Source organism: Hemitrygon akajei, chromosome 32 (genome assembly GCF_048418815.1).
Source record: "Hemitrygon akajei chromosome 32, sHemAka1.3, whole genome shotgun sequence".
In the NCBI taxonomy this organism is placed as follows: domain Eukaryota; kingdom Metazoa; phylum Chordata; class Chondrichthyes; order Myliobatiformes; family Dasyatidae; genus Hemitrygon; species Hemitrygon akajei.
The window spans coordinates 1-24,455 of NC_133155.1; the positions used below are offsets into that span (position 1 = coordinate 1).

Sequence of the window (24,455 nt, forward strand, 5' to 3'; positions counted from 1 at the left end):
CTCTATTTTTCTAAGCTCCATGTACCTACTTAAGAGTCTCTTAAAAGACCATATTGTATCCGCCTCTTCCACTGTGCTGGCAGTATAATCCATACATCCACCACTCTCTGTGTAAAAATAAAAACTTACCCCTGACATTCCCCTTGTACCTGCTTTAACATTACTTCATGGCTCTTGATCTCAATCCCATTGTTGATGAAGGCATTCACATCACACACTTTCTTAACATTGTCAACCTGCGTAGCAGCTTTGAGTGTCCTTTGGACACAGACCCCAAGATCTTGCTGATCCTCCACACTGCCAAGAGTCTTACATTAATATTACATTCTGTCTTCACATTTGATCTACCCAAATGAACCACTTTACACTTATCTGGGTTGAACTCTACTGCTACTTCTCAACCCAGTTCTGCATCCTATCAATGTCCCGCTGTAACCTCTGACAACCCTCCAGACTGTCCTCCACAACAACCCCAACTTTTGTGTCATCAGCAAACTTAATAACCCACCCTTCTATTTCCTCATCCAGGTAATTTATAAAAATCACAAAGAGGAGGGGGTCCCAGAACAGATTCCTCTGGAACACCACTGGTCATTGTCCTCTGTGCAGAATACAAACTACCTACAGCCACCCTTTGCCTTCTGTGGGCAAGCCAATTTTGGATCCCTAAAGCAAGGTCTCCTTGGATCCCTAAAGCAAGGTCTCCTTGGATCCCATGCCTCTTTACTTTCTGACTGAGCCTTGCATGGGGAACCTTATCAAATACCTTACTGAAATCCATATACACTACATCCATTGCTCTACCTTCATCAATGTGTTTTGTTACATTCTCAAAGATTCAATTAGGTGCGAAAGGCATGACCTGCCCTTGATAGTCAGGGTTGTGCCCTGACTATCCCTAATCAGATTATGTCTCTCCAAATGCTCATAAATCCCACCTCTCAGGATCCTCTCCAATAACTTGCCCATGACTGAAGTAAGGCACATTGGTCTATAATTTCCTGGGTTATCTCTACTCTGTTTCTTGAACAAGGGATCAACATTTGCAACCTTCGAATCCTCTGATACTTCTCTCGTCCCTATTGATGGTGCAAAGATTATCGCCAGAGGCTTAGCAATCTCCCTCACTTCCCACAGTAGCCTTGGGTATATCTCATCCAGTCCCGGTGAATTATTTAACTTAATATGTTTCAACAGGTCCAGCACATCCTCTTTCTTAATGCCCATGCACACAAGCATTTCAGCCCACTGTAAATCATCCCCACAATTGCCAAGGTCCTTTTCACTGGTGAATACTGAATCAAAGTATTCATTAAGTATGTCCGGTATTTCCTCTTGCTCCATGCACATGTTTCCACTATTGCACCTGATTGGTCCTATTCTCACACGGCTCTCCCTTTTGCTCTCAACATACTTATACAATGTTTTGAGGTTTTCCTTAATCCTGCTTGCCAAGGCCTTCTCATGGCCCCTTCTAGCTCTCCTAATTTTATTCTTGAGCTCCTTCCTGAAACCCTTGTAATTTTCTAGAGCTCTAACAGTATCTAGTTCTTTGAACCTTTCGTAAGCTTTTCTTCTTAACTAGATTTTCTACATTCTTTGTACATCATGGTTCGTTTTTACCCTACCATCCTTTCCCTGCCTCAATGGAACATGCTTATGCAGAGACCCTCACTGGGTCTCTTTGAAGTTTCCTAATGTCTCTCTCCGCTTAGGTACCCAGAGGCTCACTTTCCGAAGGCTTTCCTGGCCTTCATACTCCTGCTTGAAGTGTCCCTCTTCCCCATGGTTATAGCAGACAATACCGGTTGCTCCCCTTCTCGCGGGACCCCGTTCACTTGCAGCCCTCTGCTTAGTCTGTCCCCTCAGGGGTTCCAACCCCCTTTTGGTTTTGTCATGAGGGGTGGCCGCACCTGCTGATGACAACCAGGACATTTCAGTTCTAAACTCTGCAACAAACTCCTTTACCACCCCCGGAGGTGGGCAATCAGTGGTCACTTCAGCAACGGGGGCTACTACTGAGGACTGTACCCTGCTGACAGAGGTCACCTGCGCCTCTGTCACATTCTCCTCCTCTCTTACTTCTCTGATTAGCTTGACAAGCGAGGTGGGGGGGCTCATCTATGAGACGTTCAGTGACCCCAAGTGATCACATCCTGTGATTGTGCGCCTTTTCACCACTTGGTCCATTCTTAACTGATTCACCTCAGCAGTTTGAATGCCCCCCCCCCCACCATGCCACAAGCAATTCAGCTGTCTCTCTAGCCAAAAAAATGTAGGTGGAAGTTTTCTTCCCCTGGTCCTGAAACATATTCTGAAATCCCATTGGGCTTTCCATCGCGCCAAAACATTTTCTAGTGCTTGCGTGTAGCCTGCGGAAGTAGCCAAAGGGATCTGTGTCCTTATGGATCTCACTACATCAGCAGCCGGAGGACCACTCAGACTCTCTACCAGTCGCTGATTTTTCACATCATCATCGCCATACCACTCATCCAGCATCTGAGAGGTCTGCTCCACCCAAGACTCATACAGTTGTCCCCCGCTTTACGAATGTTCGCTTTGCGCCACTTCGCTTTTACAAAAGACCTACATTAGTAATTTGTTTTCTCATTGCAAAGAGGATTTTTGCTTTTACGAAAATTTTTCCCATATAAATTAATGGTTCTTTGCTTTACGCCATTTTGGCTTAAGAAAGGTTTCATAGGAATGCTGTTCTTTTGTAAAGGGGGGGGGGGAGACACCTGTACTCCTTTTCTCTGTTGGGGGTGGGTGTTATCCCTGAGAACATTCTGAGCCTACGATAACTGGGACTTTCCACCTGGTGGGCACCGCCATTTATTTGCCAGGGAAGTAAGGACCAGTACTGACTCAGAATGTTCACCTCGCATTGGAGGACTCATTAAACGTTCCAAATCAGACCACTCCTTCCCATCGCTCCGCAGGAACAAGATCAACTTGTCTGTAAAGTCTCTGCCCTCCCCCCCCCCCGGGGAAATTCAGCGTCCAATTTAGTGTGTGACATTGTTTGATGTAGGTGATGTGGAATGTTACTGTGTGACTGTGGTGTTTGATGAAGGTAATACGAAATGCTAGTGTGTGACAGTTTTGTTTGACAAATGTGAAGTGGAATGCTGGTGTGTGACGGTGTTTAACGAAGGTGAAGTGGAATGCTATTGTGTGATGGTGTTTAATAACGGTGATGAGTGCTGGTGTGCGACAGAGGTGATGCAGAGCTTTGTGCTCAAGTTTCATAAACGTCAACAATAAGATTCAATACCTGCCTGCAAATTTTGAGCTATTATTTATGTGAAGTACATTTTTGTGGTATCAAGTCCTACTATAATGCAAATTATTATCTTAAAATCAGAAATTGGAAGTTTTTTTGCAGTATAATTTTGTTTGCATTTTGCGTTTCAGGCTTCTTGTCTGTGTGGGAGTGCACCATGTCTGCTTTCAGGATGCTGTCCTTCTACTAAGAACTCTGTGGTGACCCGCCTCATCTATGCATTTTTCTTGCTCCTTGGAACAATTGTCTCTGTTATTATGATAGTGCCTGGGATGGAAACCCATCTGAAAAAGGTACATTTATGTAAAAGTTTAACATTTATACTTGTCCATCTCATCATATTTCGTGTGACTGTGCTAAAATATACTTTGATGAAAGCGGGGAATCTATAAGTATCTCGTGATTAAAATTATCTTTCTTTTTGTTCTGTACCTAGAACCTTGATCCCAGATTTTCAAGTCATTTATTTTAGTTCCTATTTATTGATTTAATCTTTTTTAAATTTCATGCCATTTAGAAAAAAATGTTTATTAGTGGCAACTGAGCAATATTGAATTTCATGCCATAGTATCAATCTGTGCATCTACCATGAGGCATCACTATAAAGGCTTAGCACTTCAAGCACTGTCCTTTATTTTCCCTATCTCTAGACAAGTGCTAGTTGTAATGTAGCACTTGCATTTTGAATTGGTCTCCCACAGATTAAGATGCATTGCATGGGCCTGGATGCACAATTTGGGCTGACACTTGAGCAAACCTGTATGTCAATAATATCTGCATGAAATATAGATTGAGGCCAGTGCACAAGGAGAATATTCTCAAGAACACAGAACAATTCAGAACAGGTCCTTTGGCCCAACCTGTCCATCCAACCTCTCAGCTTACTCAAAGATCAATCCAATCCTTTCTTCCCACATAGCCTTCATTTTCCTTTCATCCATGTGCCCATCTAAGAGTCTCATAAATGTCCCTAATTTATTTGCCTATACCACCACCCTTGACAGTTAGTTCCACAACTCTTGGCAGTTAGTTCCACCACTCTCTGTATTTTAAAAGGAAAAGGTGAGGGATGTCATTTATAACATAAACCAACCCTGCTACCAACCCATACTGAAATATGCTGTTTATATGAACTGGCTGTATGAGTTTAGAACTGTTTCCTTCACTAAACTCCATCCATTAGCTAATGCGGAACATTGGATACCTTCAAAATGTCAAAAGTGGTTCATGAAGGCATGTTTGTTCATTCATGCTACTAAACTAGTTAAAATGAGATAGATCATGAACAGCCTCACTACCTATGGGCAACTCAGAAGTGGTTTAGTTACAGTGGCAGCCATTCAACTTCAGTCTTCACCTCTGGTTCTGTGTGTGTGTAGTTTGTATGTTCTTTGTGTGGGTTTCCTCCCACACCACTATAAATTGCCCCTAAAGGCAGGCTGTGGGGAATGTTCTAATGCCTAAGTACACAGTTCCCCATGTTTTTTTGGGACATATACTGCCCTAAATTTCATAGACTAAATTAATTTCCTTTTGAAAACAAGATACTCACATCATTCACAGTTCCAAGCACAGTCTTGTTTTTAGTTTTAGAAGAGTGAGGTAAGCTTGTTTTGTTCTGTAATCAAATGCCATGGGGATGTTTTGCAACATTAATTAATGTAAGTTAATACTAACATGTAGGACTGGTAGCTTAATGTTCCTGGGTTCTGTCGTTTTAGACATGATAGAGTGGAGGGATTAAAGGGGGAAGGGTGGCATTGCTAGACAGTGAAAATTTCACTGCAGTGCTCAGTCAGGGCAGACTGGAGAGCTCATCTAGTGAGGCTTTATGTATAGAACTGAAGAATAAGAAAGTTATAACTACATTAGTGGGATTATATTTTAGACCACCCGATTGTCCACAGAATTTAGAGCAAATTTGTAAAGAGATCGCAGGCAGTCGCAAGAAACAAGGTTGTGATAGGTGATTTCACCTTTCCGCATATTGACTGGGACCCCTTCCCCCACTGCCCATACAGTGAAAGGGCTGGGTGGGAAAGGGTTCATCAAATCCGTTCAGTGAAGTTTCCTTAATCAGTATATAGACGTCTCAACTAGAGAGGGTGTGATACTATATGTCACTCCACTCTTTAAGAAGGGAGGAAGGCAAAAGTAAGGAAATTATAGGCCAGTTAGCCTGACTTCAGTGGTTGGGAAAGTATTGAAGTCTATTATTAAGGATGAGGTTTCGGGGTACTTGGAGACTAATGATAAAATAAGCCAAAGTCAGCATAGTTTAGGGAAATCTTGCCTGACAAATCTGTTTGAGTTCTTTGAGGAAGTAACTAGCAGGGTGGACAAAGGAGAGGTAGTGGATGTCATTTACTTAGCTTTTCAAAAGGTATTTGATAAGATGCCACATGTGAGGCTGCTTAACAAGATAAAAAACTTTGGCGTTACAAGAAAGATACTGGCATGGATAGAGGAATCGCTGACAGGCAGGAGGCAGTGAGTGGAAATAAAAGGGGCATTTTCTTGTTGGCTGCCAGTGACTAGTGGTGTTCCTCGGGTCAGTATTGGGACCGCTACTTTTCACATTGTCAGTGATTTGTATAATGGAGTTGATGGCTTTGTGGTAAAGTTTGCAGATTATGCAAAGATAGGTGGAGGGGTAGGTGGTGCTGAGGAAGCAATGTGATTGCAGCAGGACAGAGATGAATTGGAAGAATGGGCAAAAAAAGTGGCAGATGGAATACAGTGTTGGGAAATGTATGATAATGCATTTTGGTAAAAGGAACAATAGTGCAGACTATTATCTAAATGGCAAGAAATTTCAAATATCAGAGGTGCAGAGACTTGGGAGTCCTAGTGTAAGACTCCCAGAAGGTTAATTTACAGGTTGAGTCTGTGGTAAAGAAGGCAAATGCGATGTTGGCATTTATTTAATAGAACATAGAATAGTACAGCACATTACAGGCCCTTAGGTCCACAATGTTGTGCCGACCCTCAAACCCTGCCTTCCATATAACCCCCCACCTTAAATTCCTCCATATACCTGTCTAGTAGTCTCTTAAACTTCACTAGTGTATCTGCCTCCACCACTGACTCAGGCAGTGCATTCCACGCACCAACCACTCTCTGAGTGAAAAACTTTCCTCTAATATCCCCCTTGAACTTCCCTCCCCTTACCTTACAGCCAATTTCAAGGGGAATAGAATATAAACAGAAGGAAATGATGCTGAGTCTTTATAAGACACTACTCAGGCTGTCAACAGTTTTGGGCCCCATATCTCAGAAAGGATGTGTTGTCGTTGGAGAGAGTCCAGAGGAAGTTCACGAGGATGATTCTGGGATTGAAGGGGTTAACATATGAGGAGCGTTCAGCAGCTTTGGCCTGTACTTACCAAAATGTAGAAGAATGTGGGCATATCTCATTGAAACCTATTGAATGTTGAAAGGAATGTGGAGGGGATGTTTCCTATGGTGGGGTATCCAGAGTTAGAGGGCATAGCCTCAAAATTGAGGAGCGACCTTTTGGAACAGAGGTAAGGAGGAGTTTTTTAAGCCAGAAAAATAGTGAATCTGTTGAATGCTCTGCCACACACTGGTGGAGGCCAATTCTGTGAGTATATTTAAAGTGGAAATTGATAGTTTCCTGATTGGTCAGGGCATCAAGGGATATGGTGAGAAGGCAGGTGTATTGGGTTGTGTGGGATCCGGGATCAGTCATGATGGAATGGTGGAGCAGACTCAAGGAGATGAATGGGCTAATTTTGTTCCTATGTCTTATGGTCTTATGGCTTTGTATCTCTTATTAGGAGACAGAGTAGGTGACAGAAGTTTGTGTAGGGAAACACTTTGCATCTATTGATGATAATGACATTAGTTTCAAGATAATTATGGAAAAGAATAGATCTGGTCTTTTTGTTGAGACTAAATTTGACAAGGGCTAAGTTCGATGGTATCAGGAAGGATCTGGCAAGTGTGGATTGGGACAGGTTGTTTTCTGGCAAATATGTAGTTGGTAAGATGCAGGCCTTCAAAAGTGAAATTTTGAGAGTATAGAGTTTGTATTTTCCTGTCAGAATAAAAGGTAGGGATAACAGGTTTAAGGAACCTTGGTTTTATAGAGATATTGAGCCCCAAATTAAGAAAAATGAGGTGCAGAGCAGGTATAGGCATGCAGGAGCAATGAGGTACTTGAGTGTAAGAGAACACTTAAGGAAATCAGCAGGGCTAAAAGAACACGTGAGGTTGCTGTAGTGGACAAGGTGAAGGAGAATGCTAAGGGCTTCCAGGTATGTTCAGAGCAAAACGATTGCAAGGGACAAAATTGGTCCCCTGGAAGATCTATGCATGGAGCCGAAAGAGATGGGGGCGATCTTAAGTAGATTTTTTGCACCTGTATTCAGAAGACAGGCAGGAGAAATGAGGTACTTGAGTGTAAGAGAACACTTAAGGAAATCAAGAGCGCTAAAAGAACACATGAGGTTGCTGTAGCAACATTTGTCAAGAAGGTTCTGATGCTTGGTATTCAAGATGAGGTAGTACATTGGATTAGTTATAGGCTTCATGGAAGAAGCCAGAGAGTACTTGTGTTGTATCTCTGACTAAAGGCCTGTAACTAGTGGTGTGCTGCAGGGGTTGGTGCTGGGTCTGTTGTTTGTCGTCTATATCAAAGATCTGAATGGTAATGTAAACTAGATTGGCAAATTTGCAGATGACACCAAAACTGGGGATGTAGTGGATAGCGAGGAAGACTATGAAAGCTTGCAGTGGGTTCTGGACCATTTGGAAAAATGGGCTGACAAATGGCAGATGGAATTAAGTGCAGGCAAGTTTGAGGTGAGGTGTTTCACTTTAGGAGGACCAACCAGGGTAGTTCACACACAGTGAGAGGTAGGGCTGTGAGGATTGCGGAAGAACAGGGAATCTGGGAATACAAATCCATAATTCCTTGAAAATGGCGTCACTGGTAGGTAGGGTTATAAAGAAAGCTTTTGGCATATTGGCAATGTATTGGTGGCGCGTGGGATTAAGGTGTTGGACTAGCGATCTGAAGGTTGTGATTTTGAGCCCCAGCCGAGGCAGCGTGTTGTGTCCTTGAGCAAGGCAATTAACCACACATTTCTCTAGTCCACCCAACTGAAAATGGGTACCAGCAAAAATGCTGGGGCGATAGACTGGTGTCCCATCCGGTGTGGGGGGGGGGGGGGGGGGGGGGGGGAGTGAAGTCTCGTACTCTCAGTTGCTTCACGCCACGGAAACCGGCATAAGCACCAGCCTGATGAGCTTATAAGGCTCGGGACAGACTTTAACTTTAACAATGTATTGAGTACAGGAGTTGAAATGTTATGTTGAAATTATATGTTAGTGAGGCCTATTTTGGAATATTGTGCCCAATTTTGGTCATCTACCTACAAGAAAGATCAAAATAAGGTTGAAATAATGCAAAGAAAATTTACAAGGTTGCTGGGATTGAAGGGTCTGAGTTATAAGGAAAGATTGAATAGGTTAGAACTTTAGAACATAAGAACATAAGAAATAGGAGCAGGAGTAGGCCATCTGGCCCATTGAGCCTGCCCCGCCATTCAATAAGATCATGGCTGATCTGTCCGTAAACTCAGCTCCATCTACCTGCCTTTTCTCCATAACCCTTAATTCCCTTACTATGTAAAAATCTGTCCAACTGTTTCTTAAATATATTTAGTGAAGGAACCTGAACTGCTTCCCTGGGCAGAGAATTCCACAAATTCACCACGCTCTGGGAAATACAGTTTCTCCTCATCTCCATCCTAAATCTTCTCCCCTGAATCTTGAGGCATTGTCCCCTAGTTCTAGTCTCACCTACAATGGAAACAATTTTCCTACTTCTATCTTATCTATTCCTTTCAAAATTTTGTATGTTTCTATAATATCCTCTCTCATTCTTCTGAACTCCAGAGAGTATAATCCCAGGCGACTCAATCTCTCCTCATAGGTCAACCCTTTCATCCCCGGAGTCAACCTGGTGAACCTCCTCTGCACTGCCGCCAAAGCCAGTATATCCTTCCTAGGGAATAACTTTATTCCCTAGAATGTAGAAGATTGAGGGAATTTTATAGGTATATAAAATTATGAAAGGCATAGATAGGGTAAATGCAAGCAGGCTTTTCCTACTGAGGTTGGTGAGACTACAATTGGGTGTCATGGGTTAAAGGTGAAAGGTGAAATGTTTAAGGGGAACATGAGGGGGTACATCTTCTCTCAGAGTCTGGTGAAAGTGTGGAATGAGCTGCCAGCTCAAGTGGTGGATGCAATTTTGATTTCAACATTTAAGAGAAATTGGGTTAGGTGCATGGATGGGGCGTATGGAGGGCTCTGGTCTAAGTGTAGATGGATGGGGACTAGGCAGATTAATAGTTCGGTACAGACTAGATGGGCTGAAGTGCCTTTTTCTGTGCTGTTGTGTTCTATGACTCTGTGACTCTAGTGAAATCAGTTTAGTTTAGCTAAATCGTTTGCACAGTAATCACCCCCAAGTCTTTTTCTTAACGCTTAGGGGCATCCATTCACACTTAGCAGGTTTATTGTTTACTGAAAGTCTGCACAGTTTTGAGCAAGAGCTGACATAACACAGCTCACCCATTTAATCTGAAAAGATCTACATAAGAGAATCAGAAGTAAGCTGGAATAGGCCAATGGGTCTTATGCCTGCTTGGTCATTCAGTTCCATAGTTGGTTTGATCATTGCTTCAATTCCACTTTCCTTCCTGTTTTCTACAACCAACAATATTTCTATCATTCAAATGTGTCTTGTTTCATGCCTGAATATATTCAAGGATGCATCCAGGACTATCTGGGATAGATAGAATTCCAATGGTTTTTGATTCTTTGAGAGAATAAATATTTCCTGAATGACCACTCGTTCTACCTGGAGAGGAAACATTCTTTTAATATCTACCCTGCCAAGCTTTCTTATATCGAAGTAGGATTAACTCTTATTCTTCTAAACTTCAATGTACAAACTCAACTTGTTTCCTCATAATACCACCTCTTTACCTGAGCCATCAGTCATGTGTGCTGCCTTTAAATTGCCCCCAGTGTAAGCAGTGCATTCCTTAAATTAGGAGATCAATGAAAATGATTCAAGTTGTTTCAGCAGCATTTTGTACATTCCTACTTTTGTAGTTTGTTCCCTTTGCAATAAAGGCCAATGTTACATATGCCTTCTAAATTACCAGCTGAATTTGCATGCTTTCTGTTTTACATATGCAAGTAAAAACACACATCCCTTGGTACATTGTTATTCTTTGTTTTTTTTTCGCGTTACAGTGGTGTGGCATCATTGTAACATTAAATAGACTGTTAAATAGTTCCCTAGAATGGTAAGATAGACCCTTGCTTTTACAATCTACCTGGCTATGATCTTTCACCTTGTTGTTTACCTGTGCTGCATTTCCTTTGTAGCTGTTACACTTAATTTTGCATTGTTATTATTTCACCTAGTTTTGCCTCAGTGCACTGTGTAATGATCATATCAATTCATCAAGTTTATTGTCATTTCGACCATAAACTGCTGGTACAGTACACAATAAAAATGAAACTATGTTCCTCCAGGACCCGGGTCTACATGAAATACAAAACTACACTAGACTATGTGAGACAGCACAAGGCTACACTAGACTATGTAAAACATAAAACTGCACTAGACTGCAGACCTGCACAGGACTACATAAAGTGCACAGAACAATGCAGGATAGTACAATAATTATATAAATAAGAAATAGGCACAGTAGAGGACAAATTACAATATAATAATAAATGATGTAGATGTCAGTCTAGGCTCTGAGTATTGAGGAGTTTGATGGCTTGGGGGAAGAAACCGTTGCATGGTCTGGTCGTGAGACCCCGAATACTTAGGTACCTTTTGCTAGATGGCAGGAGGGAGAAGAGTTTGTGTGAGGGGTGCGTGGAGTCCTTCACAATACTGTTAGCTTTGCGGGTGCAGCGTGTGGTGTAAATGTCTGTAAAAGCGGGAAGAGAGACCCTGATGATCTTCTCAGCTGACCTCATTATCTGCTGCAGGGTCTTGCGATCTGAGACTGCATCTATATGAACAGTATGCTTCTCACTGTATCTTGGTATATTTGACAGTAATAAACTAATTGTTAATACATGCAAGGATAATAATGAGCAGCATTAATATGTACATTGTCTTCATGTTTTTATATAGTGTAATAAAGAGCCTGGGTGGCAGGGTGGAGGTATGTCTCCACCAAAGGAGGTATAAGTTGCTTCTTCCCTCTACCAGCTGCAGGTTGCCCTTGGGCAAGGTGTAGCACCTGCTTAGCTCCCCTGTCAGGGCCATGTGAAGCCATGGGAGCAGGTGCTGGGTATCACAAGTCCTGGTTATGCGACCACTGATGCCAAACAGACAATTTCTGAATAGTATTGATAATGACTGGGGTCACCTACCTTGTAAAGACACTGCCCTGAAGAAGGCAATGGCAAACCACTTCTTGAAGCCAAATTTTCCAAGCACAGACATGGTCATTGAGACTATGATTGCCTACTTCGTATGACATGGCACATGATGATGATGATGAACAAAGAGCAAGAGATTTTGCCCCAAATAACATCCATCCTTATTAAAACTCATGTTTATTATCTTTTTTTAAAATTTAGAGATATTTAGAGATAAAATGCAGAAAAAGCCCTTCCGGACCAAAAAGCAACCCAAGTATTTAACCCTAGCCTAATCATGGGACAATTTATAATGACCAATTAATCTACTAGCCGGTGTGACTTTGGACTGTAGGAAGAAACTAGAGCACCAGGAGGAAACCCACACATTGACAGGGAGGAACATACAAACTTGTTAAAGATGGCTTTGAAATTGAACTCCGAGCTCTGCCCCAAGCTGAAATAGCGTTGTGCTTACCTCTTTGCTACTGTGGCACCCAAATTGTTCAGTTTTAAATTTTTCTAGCTTTTATATTAATTTATTTGTTGTTAAAAACATTTTGATTTCTCTCCAGTATTAATTTAGTTGGCAGAGATAAAGTTTCTACAGTTGCAGCACAGTCACTTTTGCAATAACCCAAATCTGTTTAAAGCTACTAAAATTCTTGTCATAAATTATTTACCTTGACCACATTTATTTGGTAACTCTCTCATTTGCTGGTTATGATTTTCTCAAGAATAGTTTGGCGCATTTTTCTTATTTTCTGTGTCAAATAGATTAGTCAATAGCTTCCTGAATTATAACCTTGTAATGTAAAAGAAATCTATTTCGACACTGTTCTTGAAATTTGATATGTGCAAGCATGAAGTTCCTGAAATTTTGACTTATTCAAGAGTGCCAAGAACATTTCATAAGGGTCCTGGCAGCAGAATCAGCACCCCAGCAGTAAGATGATTCTGAATCATGCATCATTGAAAATGCATGACTTTTTAAATTGATGATGAAAATCTCCTTTTCGAAGTTCAAAGTACATTTATTATAGAAGTACATTCATATCACTGTATACAACCCTGAGATTTATTTTCTTACTGTCATTCACCATAAATACAAAGAAGCACATTAGAATCAATGAAAGACCACACTCAACAAGATGGACAAGCAATCAAAGGTTCAAAGGTCCAATTTAATGTCAGAGAAATATATACAATATACATCCTGAAATGCTTTTTCTTCGCAAACATCCATGAAAACAGAGGTGCCCCAAAAAATGAACAAAAGATAAACATGAGAACCCCAAAGTCCCCACCAGCTCTCTTCCTCCCACATTTAAGCTTGAAAAAGACAAACTGTGCAAGAGGAAAAAGATATAAGCGATAAATATCAAGAAAATGAGATGAAAAGTAGAAAGTAACAGATTCAGTAGGTCAGGCAGCATCCATGGAAGTGAATGAACAGTCGATATTTTGGGCGAGACCCTTCTTCAGGACTGGAAAGGAAGGGGGAATATGCCCCCTTTTTATTCTGGTATCTCCTCCTTTCCTGAAGAAAGGTGTTGGCCTGAAATGTTGACTGTTTCCATTGATCCTGCCTGACCTGCTGAGTTCCTCCAGCACTTTTTGTGTATACTTAACGTGTTACTTCCTTCAATAAAATGCAAAAAAATTCTCTAACATTTAATATTTTGGAAAATGAAGGCTTTGGAAATCTAAGATTTGCTCTTTTCTACTGACATACTAATGCAAGCGACATAAAATAAACATCAAAACAAAATTTATATAAAAAATCTAGGGACTTTTACAGAGTACTGTATGCCTTGGACTCAGTTATGCAGTTTTACATGGATATGATAATTAGTTACCTATCAAGAGACTGCTACTTAACTGTAGTTATTTTTTTAATCTCTTGTTACAGATTCCTGGATTTTGTGATGGAAGTTCAAGCATTCCCTTCATTCAGGGTCGTGTCAATTGTAACATCATTGTAGGTTACAAATCTGTTTATCGCATATGTTTTGGTCTGGCTGCTTTCTTCTTCTTGTTTGCCTTACTGATGATCCAAGTGAAAAGCAGTAAAGGTCCAAGAGGTGTTCTACAGAATGGGTGAGCCACTTCAAATAAAAGAAACATATTTGTTCAGAATCTTTAGTAACAGCATCAGATATGGAATTTGCCAGATTACATGAGTTCACAAAATAACATTCTTACTAGTGTACAGCAAAAGGTTAAAGGTTGAATATGCTAAAGGCAGGAACATTTCAAAATAGAGAAGGCCACGTTTGGGGTTCAATTACATTAAAGTTCAAAGTAAATTTACTATCAAAGAACATGTTGTTGTCGGGTGCCATCAAGTTGTTGTTGACTCATGGCGACCTTATGGATAGTTGCCCTAAATGAGTTTCAATCCTCGCAAAGGCAGCTCATTGTTGATAATGTTGCATTCGTAGCTCTCCTTATGGTGTCCATCCATCTGATTGGCAGCCTTCCTCTCTTCTGTGGTCCTCCACCTTGCCAAGCATGATATCCTTTTCCAGGGAGCTGTTTCTTTGTTTGATGTGCTGAAAATTACGATTGGCGGAGTCTTGTCATTTGAGCCTCCAGAGAGAGATGTGGTTTGATCTCATTGTGGACCAGTTTGTTTGTTCTTTGAGAGGTCCACGAGATGCATATGTCACCATACACAACCCTGAGATTGATTTTCTTGTGGGCATACTTAATAAATCCATAATAGAATAATGACCATAATAGAATCAATGAAAGACTGCACCAGTTTGTGCATTCAGCCAGTGTGCAGAAGACAACAAACTGTGCAAATACAAAAAGAAAGAAATAATAAATAAATAAGTAATAAATATTAAGAACATGAGATGAGGATTCCTTGAAAGTGAGTCTTTAGGTTGTGGGAACATTTCAATGATGGGTCAAATGAACTTGAGTGGAGTTATCCCCTTTGATTAAGAGCCTGAGGGTTGAGGATTGGCAAGTGTACCTGAACCTGGTAGTGTGAATACCATAGTGTGAAGACTCCTGTGCCATCTCTTCCCTGGTGGTGGGAGGGTCTCTGACCGATGTTGCTTTCCTGCACCAATACTTAATGGTAGGGAGGGCTTTACCCGTGATGGACTGGGCCATATCCACTACTTTTTGTAAGATTTTCTGTTCAAGCCCATTGGTGTTTCCACACCAGGCTGTGATGCAGCCAGTCAATATTCTCTCCATGACACATTTATAGAAGTTTTAGATGTTATGCTGAATCTTCGCGAACTCCTAGGAAGTAGAGCTACTGCTGTGCTTTCTTTGTAATTGCACTTGTGTGCTGTACCCAGGGCAGGTCCTTTGAGATGATAACGCTGAGGAATTTAATGTTACTGACTCTCTCCACCTCAGTAGTTTAGTACATAGACCTCTGGTTTCCTCCTCCTGAAGACAGTAATCAGTTCCTTGGTCTTGCTGACATGAGTAAGAGGTTGTTGTAGCACTACTCAGCCGGATTTTGAATCTCCCTCTTATGTGCTGATTTATCACCACCCTTGATTTGGCTTATTACAGTGCTGTCGTCAGCAAACTTGAATATGACGTTGGAGCTGTGCTTAGCCACAGTCATAAATGTAAAGTGAGTAGAGCAGGTGTCAAAGTCGAATCTGAATAAAACTCGGGAGACCAACTTCTTATAGTTACCACAGTTTATTGCGCACCCTCCTGCAGGAGTTTGAGACCCATTTGTCAGAGGGAAGGCACATGAGTACTGCCACCATCTGACAAATGGGCCCACTCTCTCTGGTTACAGCTGTATATTTATACATAGTACGCCCCATACATTACTGTTGCAAGATGTTATTTGAACTGGTACGCCCACCAAGTCTGTTGGTGTGAAACTTAGTTACAGATAAGAGAGTCTGCTAGATGAAGGCTTAATTACAGATGGATGTGCTGTCCAGTCCTTATCAGTTATTCCCTTTGCTAGGCCCTGACTTAATTACAGATGGATGTTCCTTCCTGCCCTTTTTGGTGAGTCTTCCTCTTCCTACTCAAACAAGGATACAATATACAATGTTATCAAACTCTCAATGTCTCTCTGCAAGCCAAGGAGAATTGGTAATGAGCCTCTGTCTTAGCTGGCCCCTGAAGGCAGACTTCACTTAAGTTCAAAAATTCCTATTCAGTCCCTATTATTCTTTTAACCAGAGGTTACATAGGTTCAAAATGATTTTTTTAAATATCCCCAATTCCTCACAGGGGTTGAGCACCCAGCCTTGTGGTGCACCTGTGCTGATGGAGATTGTGGAGGAGATGTTGTTGCCAATCCAAAATGACTGGGGTCTGCAAGTAAGGAAATTGATGATCCAATTGCGCAAAGAGGTATTGAAGCCAAGGTCTTGAAGCTTATTGATTAGTTTTGATGGGGGGATGGTATTGAATACCCAGCTGTAGTCAATAAAGAGCATCCTGATGTATGTATCTTTGCTGTCCAGATGTTTCAGGATTGAGTGAAGAGCCAATGAGATAGTATATGTTGTGGATCTGTTGCTCTGGTAGGCAAATTGGAGTGGGGTACACGTCACATCTCAGGCAGGAGTTGATATAATTCATCACCAGCCTCTCAAAACACTTCATCACTGTGGATGTAAGTACTACTTACTGGATGATAATCATTGAGGCAGGTTATTATGTTCTTCTTGGGCATTGGTATAATTGAAGCCTTTTTGAAGCAAATTAGTACCTCAGACTGCAGAAGTGAGAGGTTAAAGATCTCAGTGAACACTCCAGCCAGTTGATCAGAATAGGTCTTTAGTACCCCGTCAGAACCAGATGTTTTTCGTGGGTTCACCTTTCTGAAGGCTGCTTGCATGCCGACCTCAAAGACTGAAATCCAAGATCACCGGGAACTGTGGGTGTTTTCCTGCATGTTTTAATGGTCCAAGTGAGCATGGAGGGCATTCAGCTCATTCAGAAGCAAAGCCCTGTTGTTGCCTATGTTTCTTGATTTTACTTTATAACAGGTGTTAGCATTCAAGCCCTGCCACAACTGTCAAGCATCACTGGTTGATTCAAGTTTAGTCCAGAATTGCTACTTCGTCCATGAGATGGCTTTGCAGAGATCGTACCTGGACCTCTTGTGACTATCTTGGTCATCAGACTTAAATGCCTCTGATCTGGCCCTCGGTAGATTGTGGTTCTTACGGTTTATCCAGGGCTTTTGGTTAGGGATCAAAGATGCAAGTAAGATGAAATTTCAGGTTATTTCACCACTTCTGTGTGTCCAAATTTGTTTTCCAGCCAATGGCATTGTCTGTGCTGTAACTTAGGCAATATGGTAGCCAATTCTCAACATCCTCAAACTGTGGTATGAGATGAGCAAAGTAATTTGATTTGGAATTTGTTTGAGAGAAATATTGTTTGAGATGAAGAAAATAGCTGCTGTAATGAAGCTGTGGATCTAATAAACCATGAAGCATAGTCCTCCTAAATATGTTTTATCTATATGGGCGTCTGATTATATCAATCTATGGAAATAACCCAACAAAACTAAGTCTGCTATACAAAAGGACACTATTGCAGTTGCAGAATGCTTGAGTTAAAAATCAAAGTGCTGAATTACTCAAAGGTAACAGCATAAGTAAAGTCCTAAACAGTTATTACACCTTCAGAACAAGCCCTTTGCCCAAGCATATTCACACCAAGTACCCATTTACACCAATTATGCACTATCTCTGTATTGTTCTTCCCAGAGTACAACGTTCACCCACACCCAAGGAGAAATTTTGTCATTAATCCACTAACCTGTAAGTTTTTGGGATGTGGGAAGATCTTGGAGGAAACACACGCAGTCACAGGGAGAACATGCAAATTCCTCAAAGGAAATTGGGATTGAACCTGAGTTGCTGGATCTGTGAGGCAGCGACTCAACTAGCTCTACCACTCTACATGAAAAGTTTAGAGATGAATATCTTTTCATTAAAAAAATTAGGAAAAAACAAGAAAGGTCTGCCTTTACATTGTGATATTTCTTTCTAGAATGATGATTGAAAACTTTTGGATTTTGTGGCTTTTTTTCTTCTCTCTAATCCTTATCTCTTGGGATATTCATCATTTGTCTCTGAAATGAGAGTTTAATAAGGAAATTATGGAAATTGAGTGATAGACATATTTTACATGGACCTCAGTAAGGATTTTCACAAGGTCCTGCATGGTAAAGTATTCCGGAAATTCTAAACAGATGGATAAGGCACAAGGGATTTAAGGCATTTTGGCAAACTAGATTCAAAATTGGCTAGGTGATAAGGAGGCAAATTACAGTCATGATGGATATTCTCTGACTGGTAATCTATATCAAGTGATGTACCATGGGAATTGGCACTGGGGCTTTTGTTGTTTGTAATGTATATAAATGACCTAGATACAAAAGTATGAGTGATAATTTGGTTGGCAACACAAAAAATGGTGGAATCTTTGATAAAAAGGCAGTTGTTTTAAGATACAGTGAGTCATGGATCATAGAAACATAGAAAACCTACAGCATAATACAGGCCCTTCAGCCGACAAAGCTGTGCCAAACATGTCCCTACCTTAGAACTACCTAGGTTTTACCCAAAGCCCTCTATTTTTCTAAGCTCCATGTAGCCATCCAGGAGTCTCTTAAAAGACCCTATCGTTTCTGCCTCCACCAGCGCCGTTGGCAGCCCATTCCATGAACGCACCACTCTACGTTTTTTAAAAAAAAAACTTAACCCTGACATCTCCTCTGTACCTAATTCCAAACACCATAAAACTGTGCCCTCTCGTGCTAGCCATTTCAGCCTTGGGAAAAGGCCTCTGATTATCCACACGATCAATGCCTCTCAATATTTTGTACGCCTTTATCAGGTCACCTCTCATCCTCCGTCACTCCAAGGAGAAAAGGCCAAGTTCACTCAATCTATTCTCATAAGGCATGCTCCCCAGTCCAGGCAACATCCTTGTAAATCTCCTCTGCACCCTTTCTATGGTTTCCACGTCCTTCCTGTAGTGAGGCGACCAGAAGGGAGCACAGTACTCCAAGTGGGGTCTGACCAGGGTCCTATATAGCTGCAATGTTACTTCTCAGCTCATAAACTCAATCCCACAATTGATAAGGCCAATGCACTGTATGCCTTCTTAACCACAGAGTCAACCTGCGCAGCTGCTTTGAGCGTCCTATGGACTCGGACCCCAAGATCCCTCTGATCCTCCACACTGCCAAGAGTCTCACCATTAATACTATATTCTACCCTCATATTTGACCTACCAAAATGAACCACCTCACACTTATCTGGATTGAACTCCATCTGCCACTTTTCAACCCAGTTTTACATCCTATTGTAGCGATGTACTACATATAGAGCTAGAAACAACGACACGCAGTCGGTAAGTCGTTTCGAGACTTGTTTATTCAAACTTCGTGGTGCTGGCTTTTAATCCCTAGCTCACGCCCTCTCCGGGTGGAAATGACATCAGAGGTGCATTACCAAAGTCTCTCCCCGCGCGCGGGTTATTTGTGAGTCGGTTCGCCTGCGCAGACATAACCCCCCCCCCCCCCCCCCCAGAACCGGCGATACACCCCCCAATGTCCACAGACGGGATCAGCCTCTGTTTGGGAGGTTTGCCTCTGCGCCGCGGTGCCTGAGCCTGGACCGGCTGCGCCATCCACATGGACTGGTTTGAGTCGGTCCACCGTGAAAACCTCCTCTTTCCCTCCAATGTCTAGAATGTACGTGGACCCGTTGTTGTTGATCACCTTGAATGGCCCCTCGTACGGCTACTGTAGCGGTGCCCGGTGTGCGCCCCTTCGTACAAACACAAACTTACAGTTCTGCAGGTCTTTGGGTACGTAGGTCGGGGTCTGTCCGTGCTGTGAAGTTGGTACGGGGGCCAGGTTGCCAAGCCTTTCGTGTAGTCTGTCCAGGACTGCTGCGGGTTCTTCCTCTTGCCCCCTGATATGAACCCTCCTGGGACGACCAGGGGTGCACAGTGCACCAACTCGGCTGACGAGGCGTGCAGATCCTCTTTGGGCCCTGTGCGAATTCCAAGCAGGACCCAGGGAAGCTCATCCACCCAGTTAGGTCCTCTCAGGCGGGCCATGAGAGCCGACTTCAATTGATGGTGGAAGCGTTCCACTAGTCCGTTCGACTGTGGGTGGTAGGCAGTTGTGTGGTGTAGCTGCGTTCCCAACAGGCTGGCCACAGCCTACCACAGGCTGGAGGTGAATGGACGCCTCTGTCAGAGGTAATGTGGGCCGGTACCCCGAAGCGTGCTACCCAGTTTGCAATCAGCGCTCGGGCACAGGAATCGGCAGATGTGTTGGTGAGCGGGACCGCCTCTGGCCATCTCGTGAACTGGTCTACCATAGTTAGGAGGTACCGTGCTCCTCGTGACACTGGTAGGGGCCCCACGATATCCACATGAATGTGGTCGAACCTCCGGCGGGTGGGTTCGAACTGCTGTGACGGGGCTTTAGTGTGCCGCTGCACCTTGGCTGTTTGGCACTGCATGCACGTTCTGGCCCATTCGCTGACCTGTTTGCAAAGTCCGTGCCACGCGAACTTGCTGGAGACCAGCCGGACGGTCGTCCTGATAGATGGGTGCGCCAAACCGTGTATGGAGTTGAAAACTCGCTGCCACCAGGCTGCCAGGACGATGGGGCAAGGTTGGCTGGTAGCCACGTCGCACAGGAGGGTCCTCTCACCTGGGCCTACGAGGAAGTCTTGCAGCTGCAAACCCAAGACTGTAGTCCTGTAGCTGGGCATCTCGTCGTCTGCCTGCTGCGCCTCCGCCAGTGCTGCATAGTCCACCCCCAGGGACAGGGCCTGGATAGCTGCTCTGGAAAGTGCGTCCACCACGATGTTGTCCTTTCCCGAGACATGCCGGATGTCTGTCGTGTACTCGGAGATGTAGGACAGATGTCGCTGCTGGCGAGCCAACAAGGTGCTTGCTGAAGAACGCCAGAGGTTGCCAGCGCCCCTCGATGAGCTGCTCCAGCACCCCACCGACTGCTGTGTCGGATGTGTTCACTGTGAGGGCAGTTGGAACGTCCATTCTGGGGTGCACCAGCATCGCAGCATCTGCCAAGGCTTTCTTGGCTTTAACGAAAGTGGCCGCGGCCTCTTCGTCCCAAGTAATGTCTTTGCCTTTACCCGACATCAGGGTGTACAAAGGGCGCATGATACGGGCTGCTGAGGGGATTGTGTTTGACTGTGTTGGGCCGGGCAAAATGGCGGATTGCGTCTACCTTGACGGGCAGAGGTGTTGCCCCGTCTTTGGTAATCCTGTGGCCCAGGAAGTTGATGGTGTCGAGATCGAACCGGCATTTGGCTGGGTTGATCGTGAGGCCGAAATCACTCAGGTGGGAGTAGAGCTGGCGGAGGTGGGACAGATACTCCTGACGACTACTGCTGGCTATGAGGATGTCGTCCAAATAGATGAACGCAAAGTCCAGGTCACATCCCACCACATCCATTAGCCGCTGGAACGTCTGTGAGGCATTCTTCAGGCCGAACGGCATTCGGAGGAATTCGAACAGGCTGAACGGGGTGATGAGTGCTGTTTTGGGGATGTCTTCAGGGTGTACTGGGCTTTGATGGTATTCCCAGATGAGGTCTACTTTGGAAAAGATTCTTGCCCCGTGCAGGTTTGCTGCAAAGTCCTGTATGTGCGGCATGGGGTAGCAGTCTGGAGTTGTAGCCTTGTTCAGTCTGCGGTAGTCGCCGCATGGTCTCCAGCCCCCAGCTGCTTTGAGCACCATGTGCAGGGGGGAGGCCCGTGGGCTGTCGGACCTCCATACGATCCCCAACTCCTCCATCCTCTTGAACTCCTCCTTCGCCAGGCGGAGCTTTTCCGGGGGGAGCCTTTGTGCGTGGGCATGGAGGGGTGTTCCCTGGGTTGGGATGCTGTGCTGTACTCTGTGTCTGGGCATGGCTGCCATGAACTGCAGTGCCAGAATCGATGGAAAGTCCGCCAGGATTCTGGTGAATTCGTTGCCCGACGGTGTGATGGAGTCCAGGTGTGGGGCCGGCAACTTGGCTTCACCCAAGGAGAACGTCTGGAAAGTCTTGGCATGTACCAGTCTTTTCCCTTGCAAGTCGACCAGCAGGCTGTGAGCTCGCAAGAAGTCCACCCCCAGGAGTGGTTGGGCCATGGCGGCCAGTGTGAAGTCCCACGTGAACCGCTGGCGCCAAACTGCAGCTGCACTGTGCGGGTGCGGTAGGTTCGTATCGTGCTGCCGTTTGCGGCCCTCAGGGTGGGTCCTAGCTTCCTGTTGCGGGTGTTGTACCCCGTCGGTGGTAAGATGCTGATTTCCGCTCTGGTGTCGACCAAGAAGCGGCGTCCCGACTGTTTGTCCCAGACATAAAAGAGGCTGTCCTGGTGGCCAGCTGCCATAGCCATTAGCGGCAGCTGGCCCTTGCAGGGCGGGCGACAACGGCGGGCTTCTGTGCCCCACCGCTGGTGGTAGGAACACCACTGTTCACTGTCCTCCTCACTCCTGCCTCTGTGTTGTGCGTACCCCACTGCTGGACCTGGTCTGCTCTGCTGTTGGGCGTGTGGCTTGGTAATCTGACTGACGGACGCCACGCTCTCCCTCTTGGCTTTCCACAGCACGTCTGCCCGGGCCGCCACCTTCCGGGGGGTCACTGAAATCTGCGTCGGCCAGCAGCAGATGTATGTCCTCGGGCAGTTGCTCCAGGAACACTTGCTCAAACATGAGGCAGGGCTTGTGTCCGTCAGCCAGGGCCAGCATCTCGTTCATTAATGCTAACAGAAGCCTGTCTCCCAAACCGTCCAGGTGCAGCAGGTGGGCACCTTGCTCATGCCGTGAGAGGCCAAAGGTCCCAATGAGCAGCACTTTGAATGCTTCATATTTGCCTTCTTCCGGGGCGACTGTATGAAATCCGCAACCTGGGCGGCTGTCTCCTGGTCAAGGGTGCTCACCACGTAATAGTAACGCGTGGAATCAGAAGATATCTGCTGAATCTGGAACTGGGCTTCTGCTTGGCTAAACCACACGTGTGGTCGCAGTGTCCAGAAAGTCGGCAGTTTTAGCGAAACTGCGTGAACAGATGAAGAGTCGGTCATCTTTGGTCCAAATCCCGTTTTGACTGTCGGGGTCACCAATGTAGCGATGTACTACATACAGAGCTAGAAACAACGACACGCAGTTGGTAAGTTGTTTCGAGACTAGCTTATTCAAACTTCGCGGCGCTGTCTTTTAATCCCTAACTCCCGTCTTCTCCGGGCGGAAATGACATCAGAGGTGCATTATCAAAGTCTCTCCCCACGCGTGGGCTATCTGTGAGCCGGTTCGCTTGAGCAGAAAGTGGGTCACCACACTATCAATATCCCCTGGTAACCGCTGACAGCCTTCCACACTATACACAACACCCCCAACTTTTGTGTCATCAGCAAATTTACTAACCTATCCCTCCACTTCCTCATCCAGGATATTTGAAAAAAAAGACTAGGGGTCCTAGAACAGATCCCTGAGGCACATACACCACTGGTCACTGGCCTCCATGCAGAATGTGACCCGTCTACAACCATTCTTTGCCTTCTGTGGGCAAGCCAGTTCTGGATCCACAAAGCAATGTCCTCTTGGATCCCATTCCTCCTTACTTTCTAAATAAGCCTTGCATGGGGTACCTTACCAAATGCCTTGCTAAAATCCATATACACTACATCTATAGCTCTTCCTTCATCAATTTGTTTAGTCACATCCTCAAAATATTCAATCAGGCTCGTAAGGCACGACCTGCCTTTGACAAAGCCATGCTGACTATTCCTAATCATATTATGCCTCTCCAAATGTTCATAAATCCTGCCTCTCAGGATCTTCTCCATCAACTTACCAATCACTGAAGTAAGACTCACTGGCCTATAAATGGTATTTGTACAAGTACATAAGAGTAAAGAGATGTGGGCAAATGGATTTAATATAGATAGACATCATGGTTGGTGTAGATAAGATGGACCTAGAGGGCTAGTTTCAGTGCCATACATTTTTATGATTATAGTACCCAAATTAATAATTTATCAGGTAAATTTATTAGTTATAAATAGTGTTATAGTTACAAGATAAGAGACCAGTAATTTATAACAGCAGAGTGTAGAAATGTTTTTCCAGAGAGTAGTGCATCTCTGGAATTCTCTGCCCTAGAATGAGGTGGTAGCCAAAGATATATTTAAGGTGGCAATAGATAATCCTTAATTCCTGAAGTTTTCCAATATGGTGGAGCTGGCACAGAAGAGGAGATAAGGCCAGCATAGATGGACTATGATCATACTGAATGACGAGGCAAGCTTGAGGGACAGGTGGCCTATTCCTGCTCCATTGTTGTTACGTGTATTCTTTCTATTTTAAACAAGCTTTATTTGGTGGATTATCGTATTGGTGGTAATGAGCATATTTCATTTGAGAGCATAATGATTCTAATGGCTCTTCTAGGTTCTGGTTCTTCAAATTCCTGGCCTTGGTGGGAATCACTGTTGGTGCTTTCTTCATTCCTGAAGGGACATTTACAACAGGTATTGTAAAAAAAAATCATCTTTATGCAAAGAAATTCATATAATAGTTATTTGTAATAACTTAATATATCGTATGGCTATATTAAAATTAGTAAAAAGCAAGCAATCATCATTTGTTCTCTTCATGAGGTTCAGTCCATTAGTATGTAGACCAGCAATCAGTGAATCGGATATTTAATTTCTTCAGGTTTGTGAAAATAAGATGATGGACAGA

At 43.8% G+C, this 24,455-nt stretch overlaps 1 protein-coding gene across 1 annotated transcript in view; it reads left to right on the forward strand.

Moving 5' to 3' along the window:
• Window positions 1-3,423: 3,423 nt before the first annotated feature.
• LOC140719667 (serine incorporator 1-like) overlaps window positions 3,424-24,455 on the forward strand; it is a 55,696-nt gene continuing 34,664 nt past the window's right edge. The window contains exons 1-3 of the mRNA XM_073034453.1: window positions 3,424-3,579; window positions 13,626-13,813; window positions 24,162-24,241. Of these exons, the coding sequence (XP_072890554.1) occupies window positions 3,544-3,579; window positions 13,626-13,813; window positions 24,162-24,241 (304 nt within the window). The 5' untranslated portion in view covers window positions 3,424-3,543. The remainder of the gene's footprint in view (window positions 3,580-13,625; window positions 13,814-24,161; window positions 24,242-24,455) is intronic.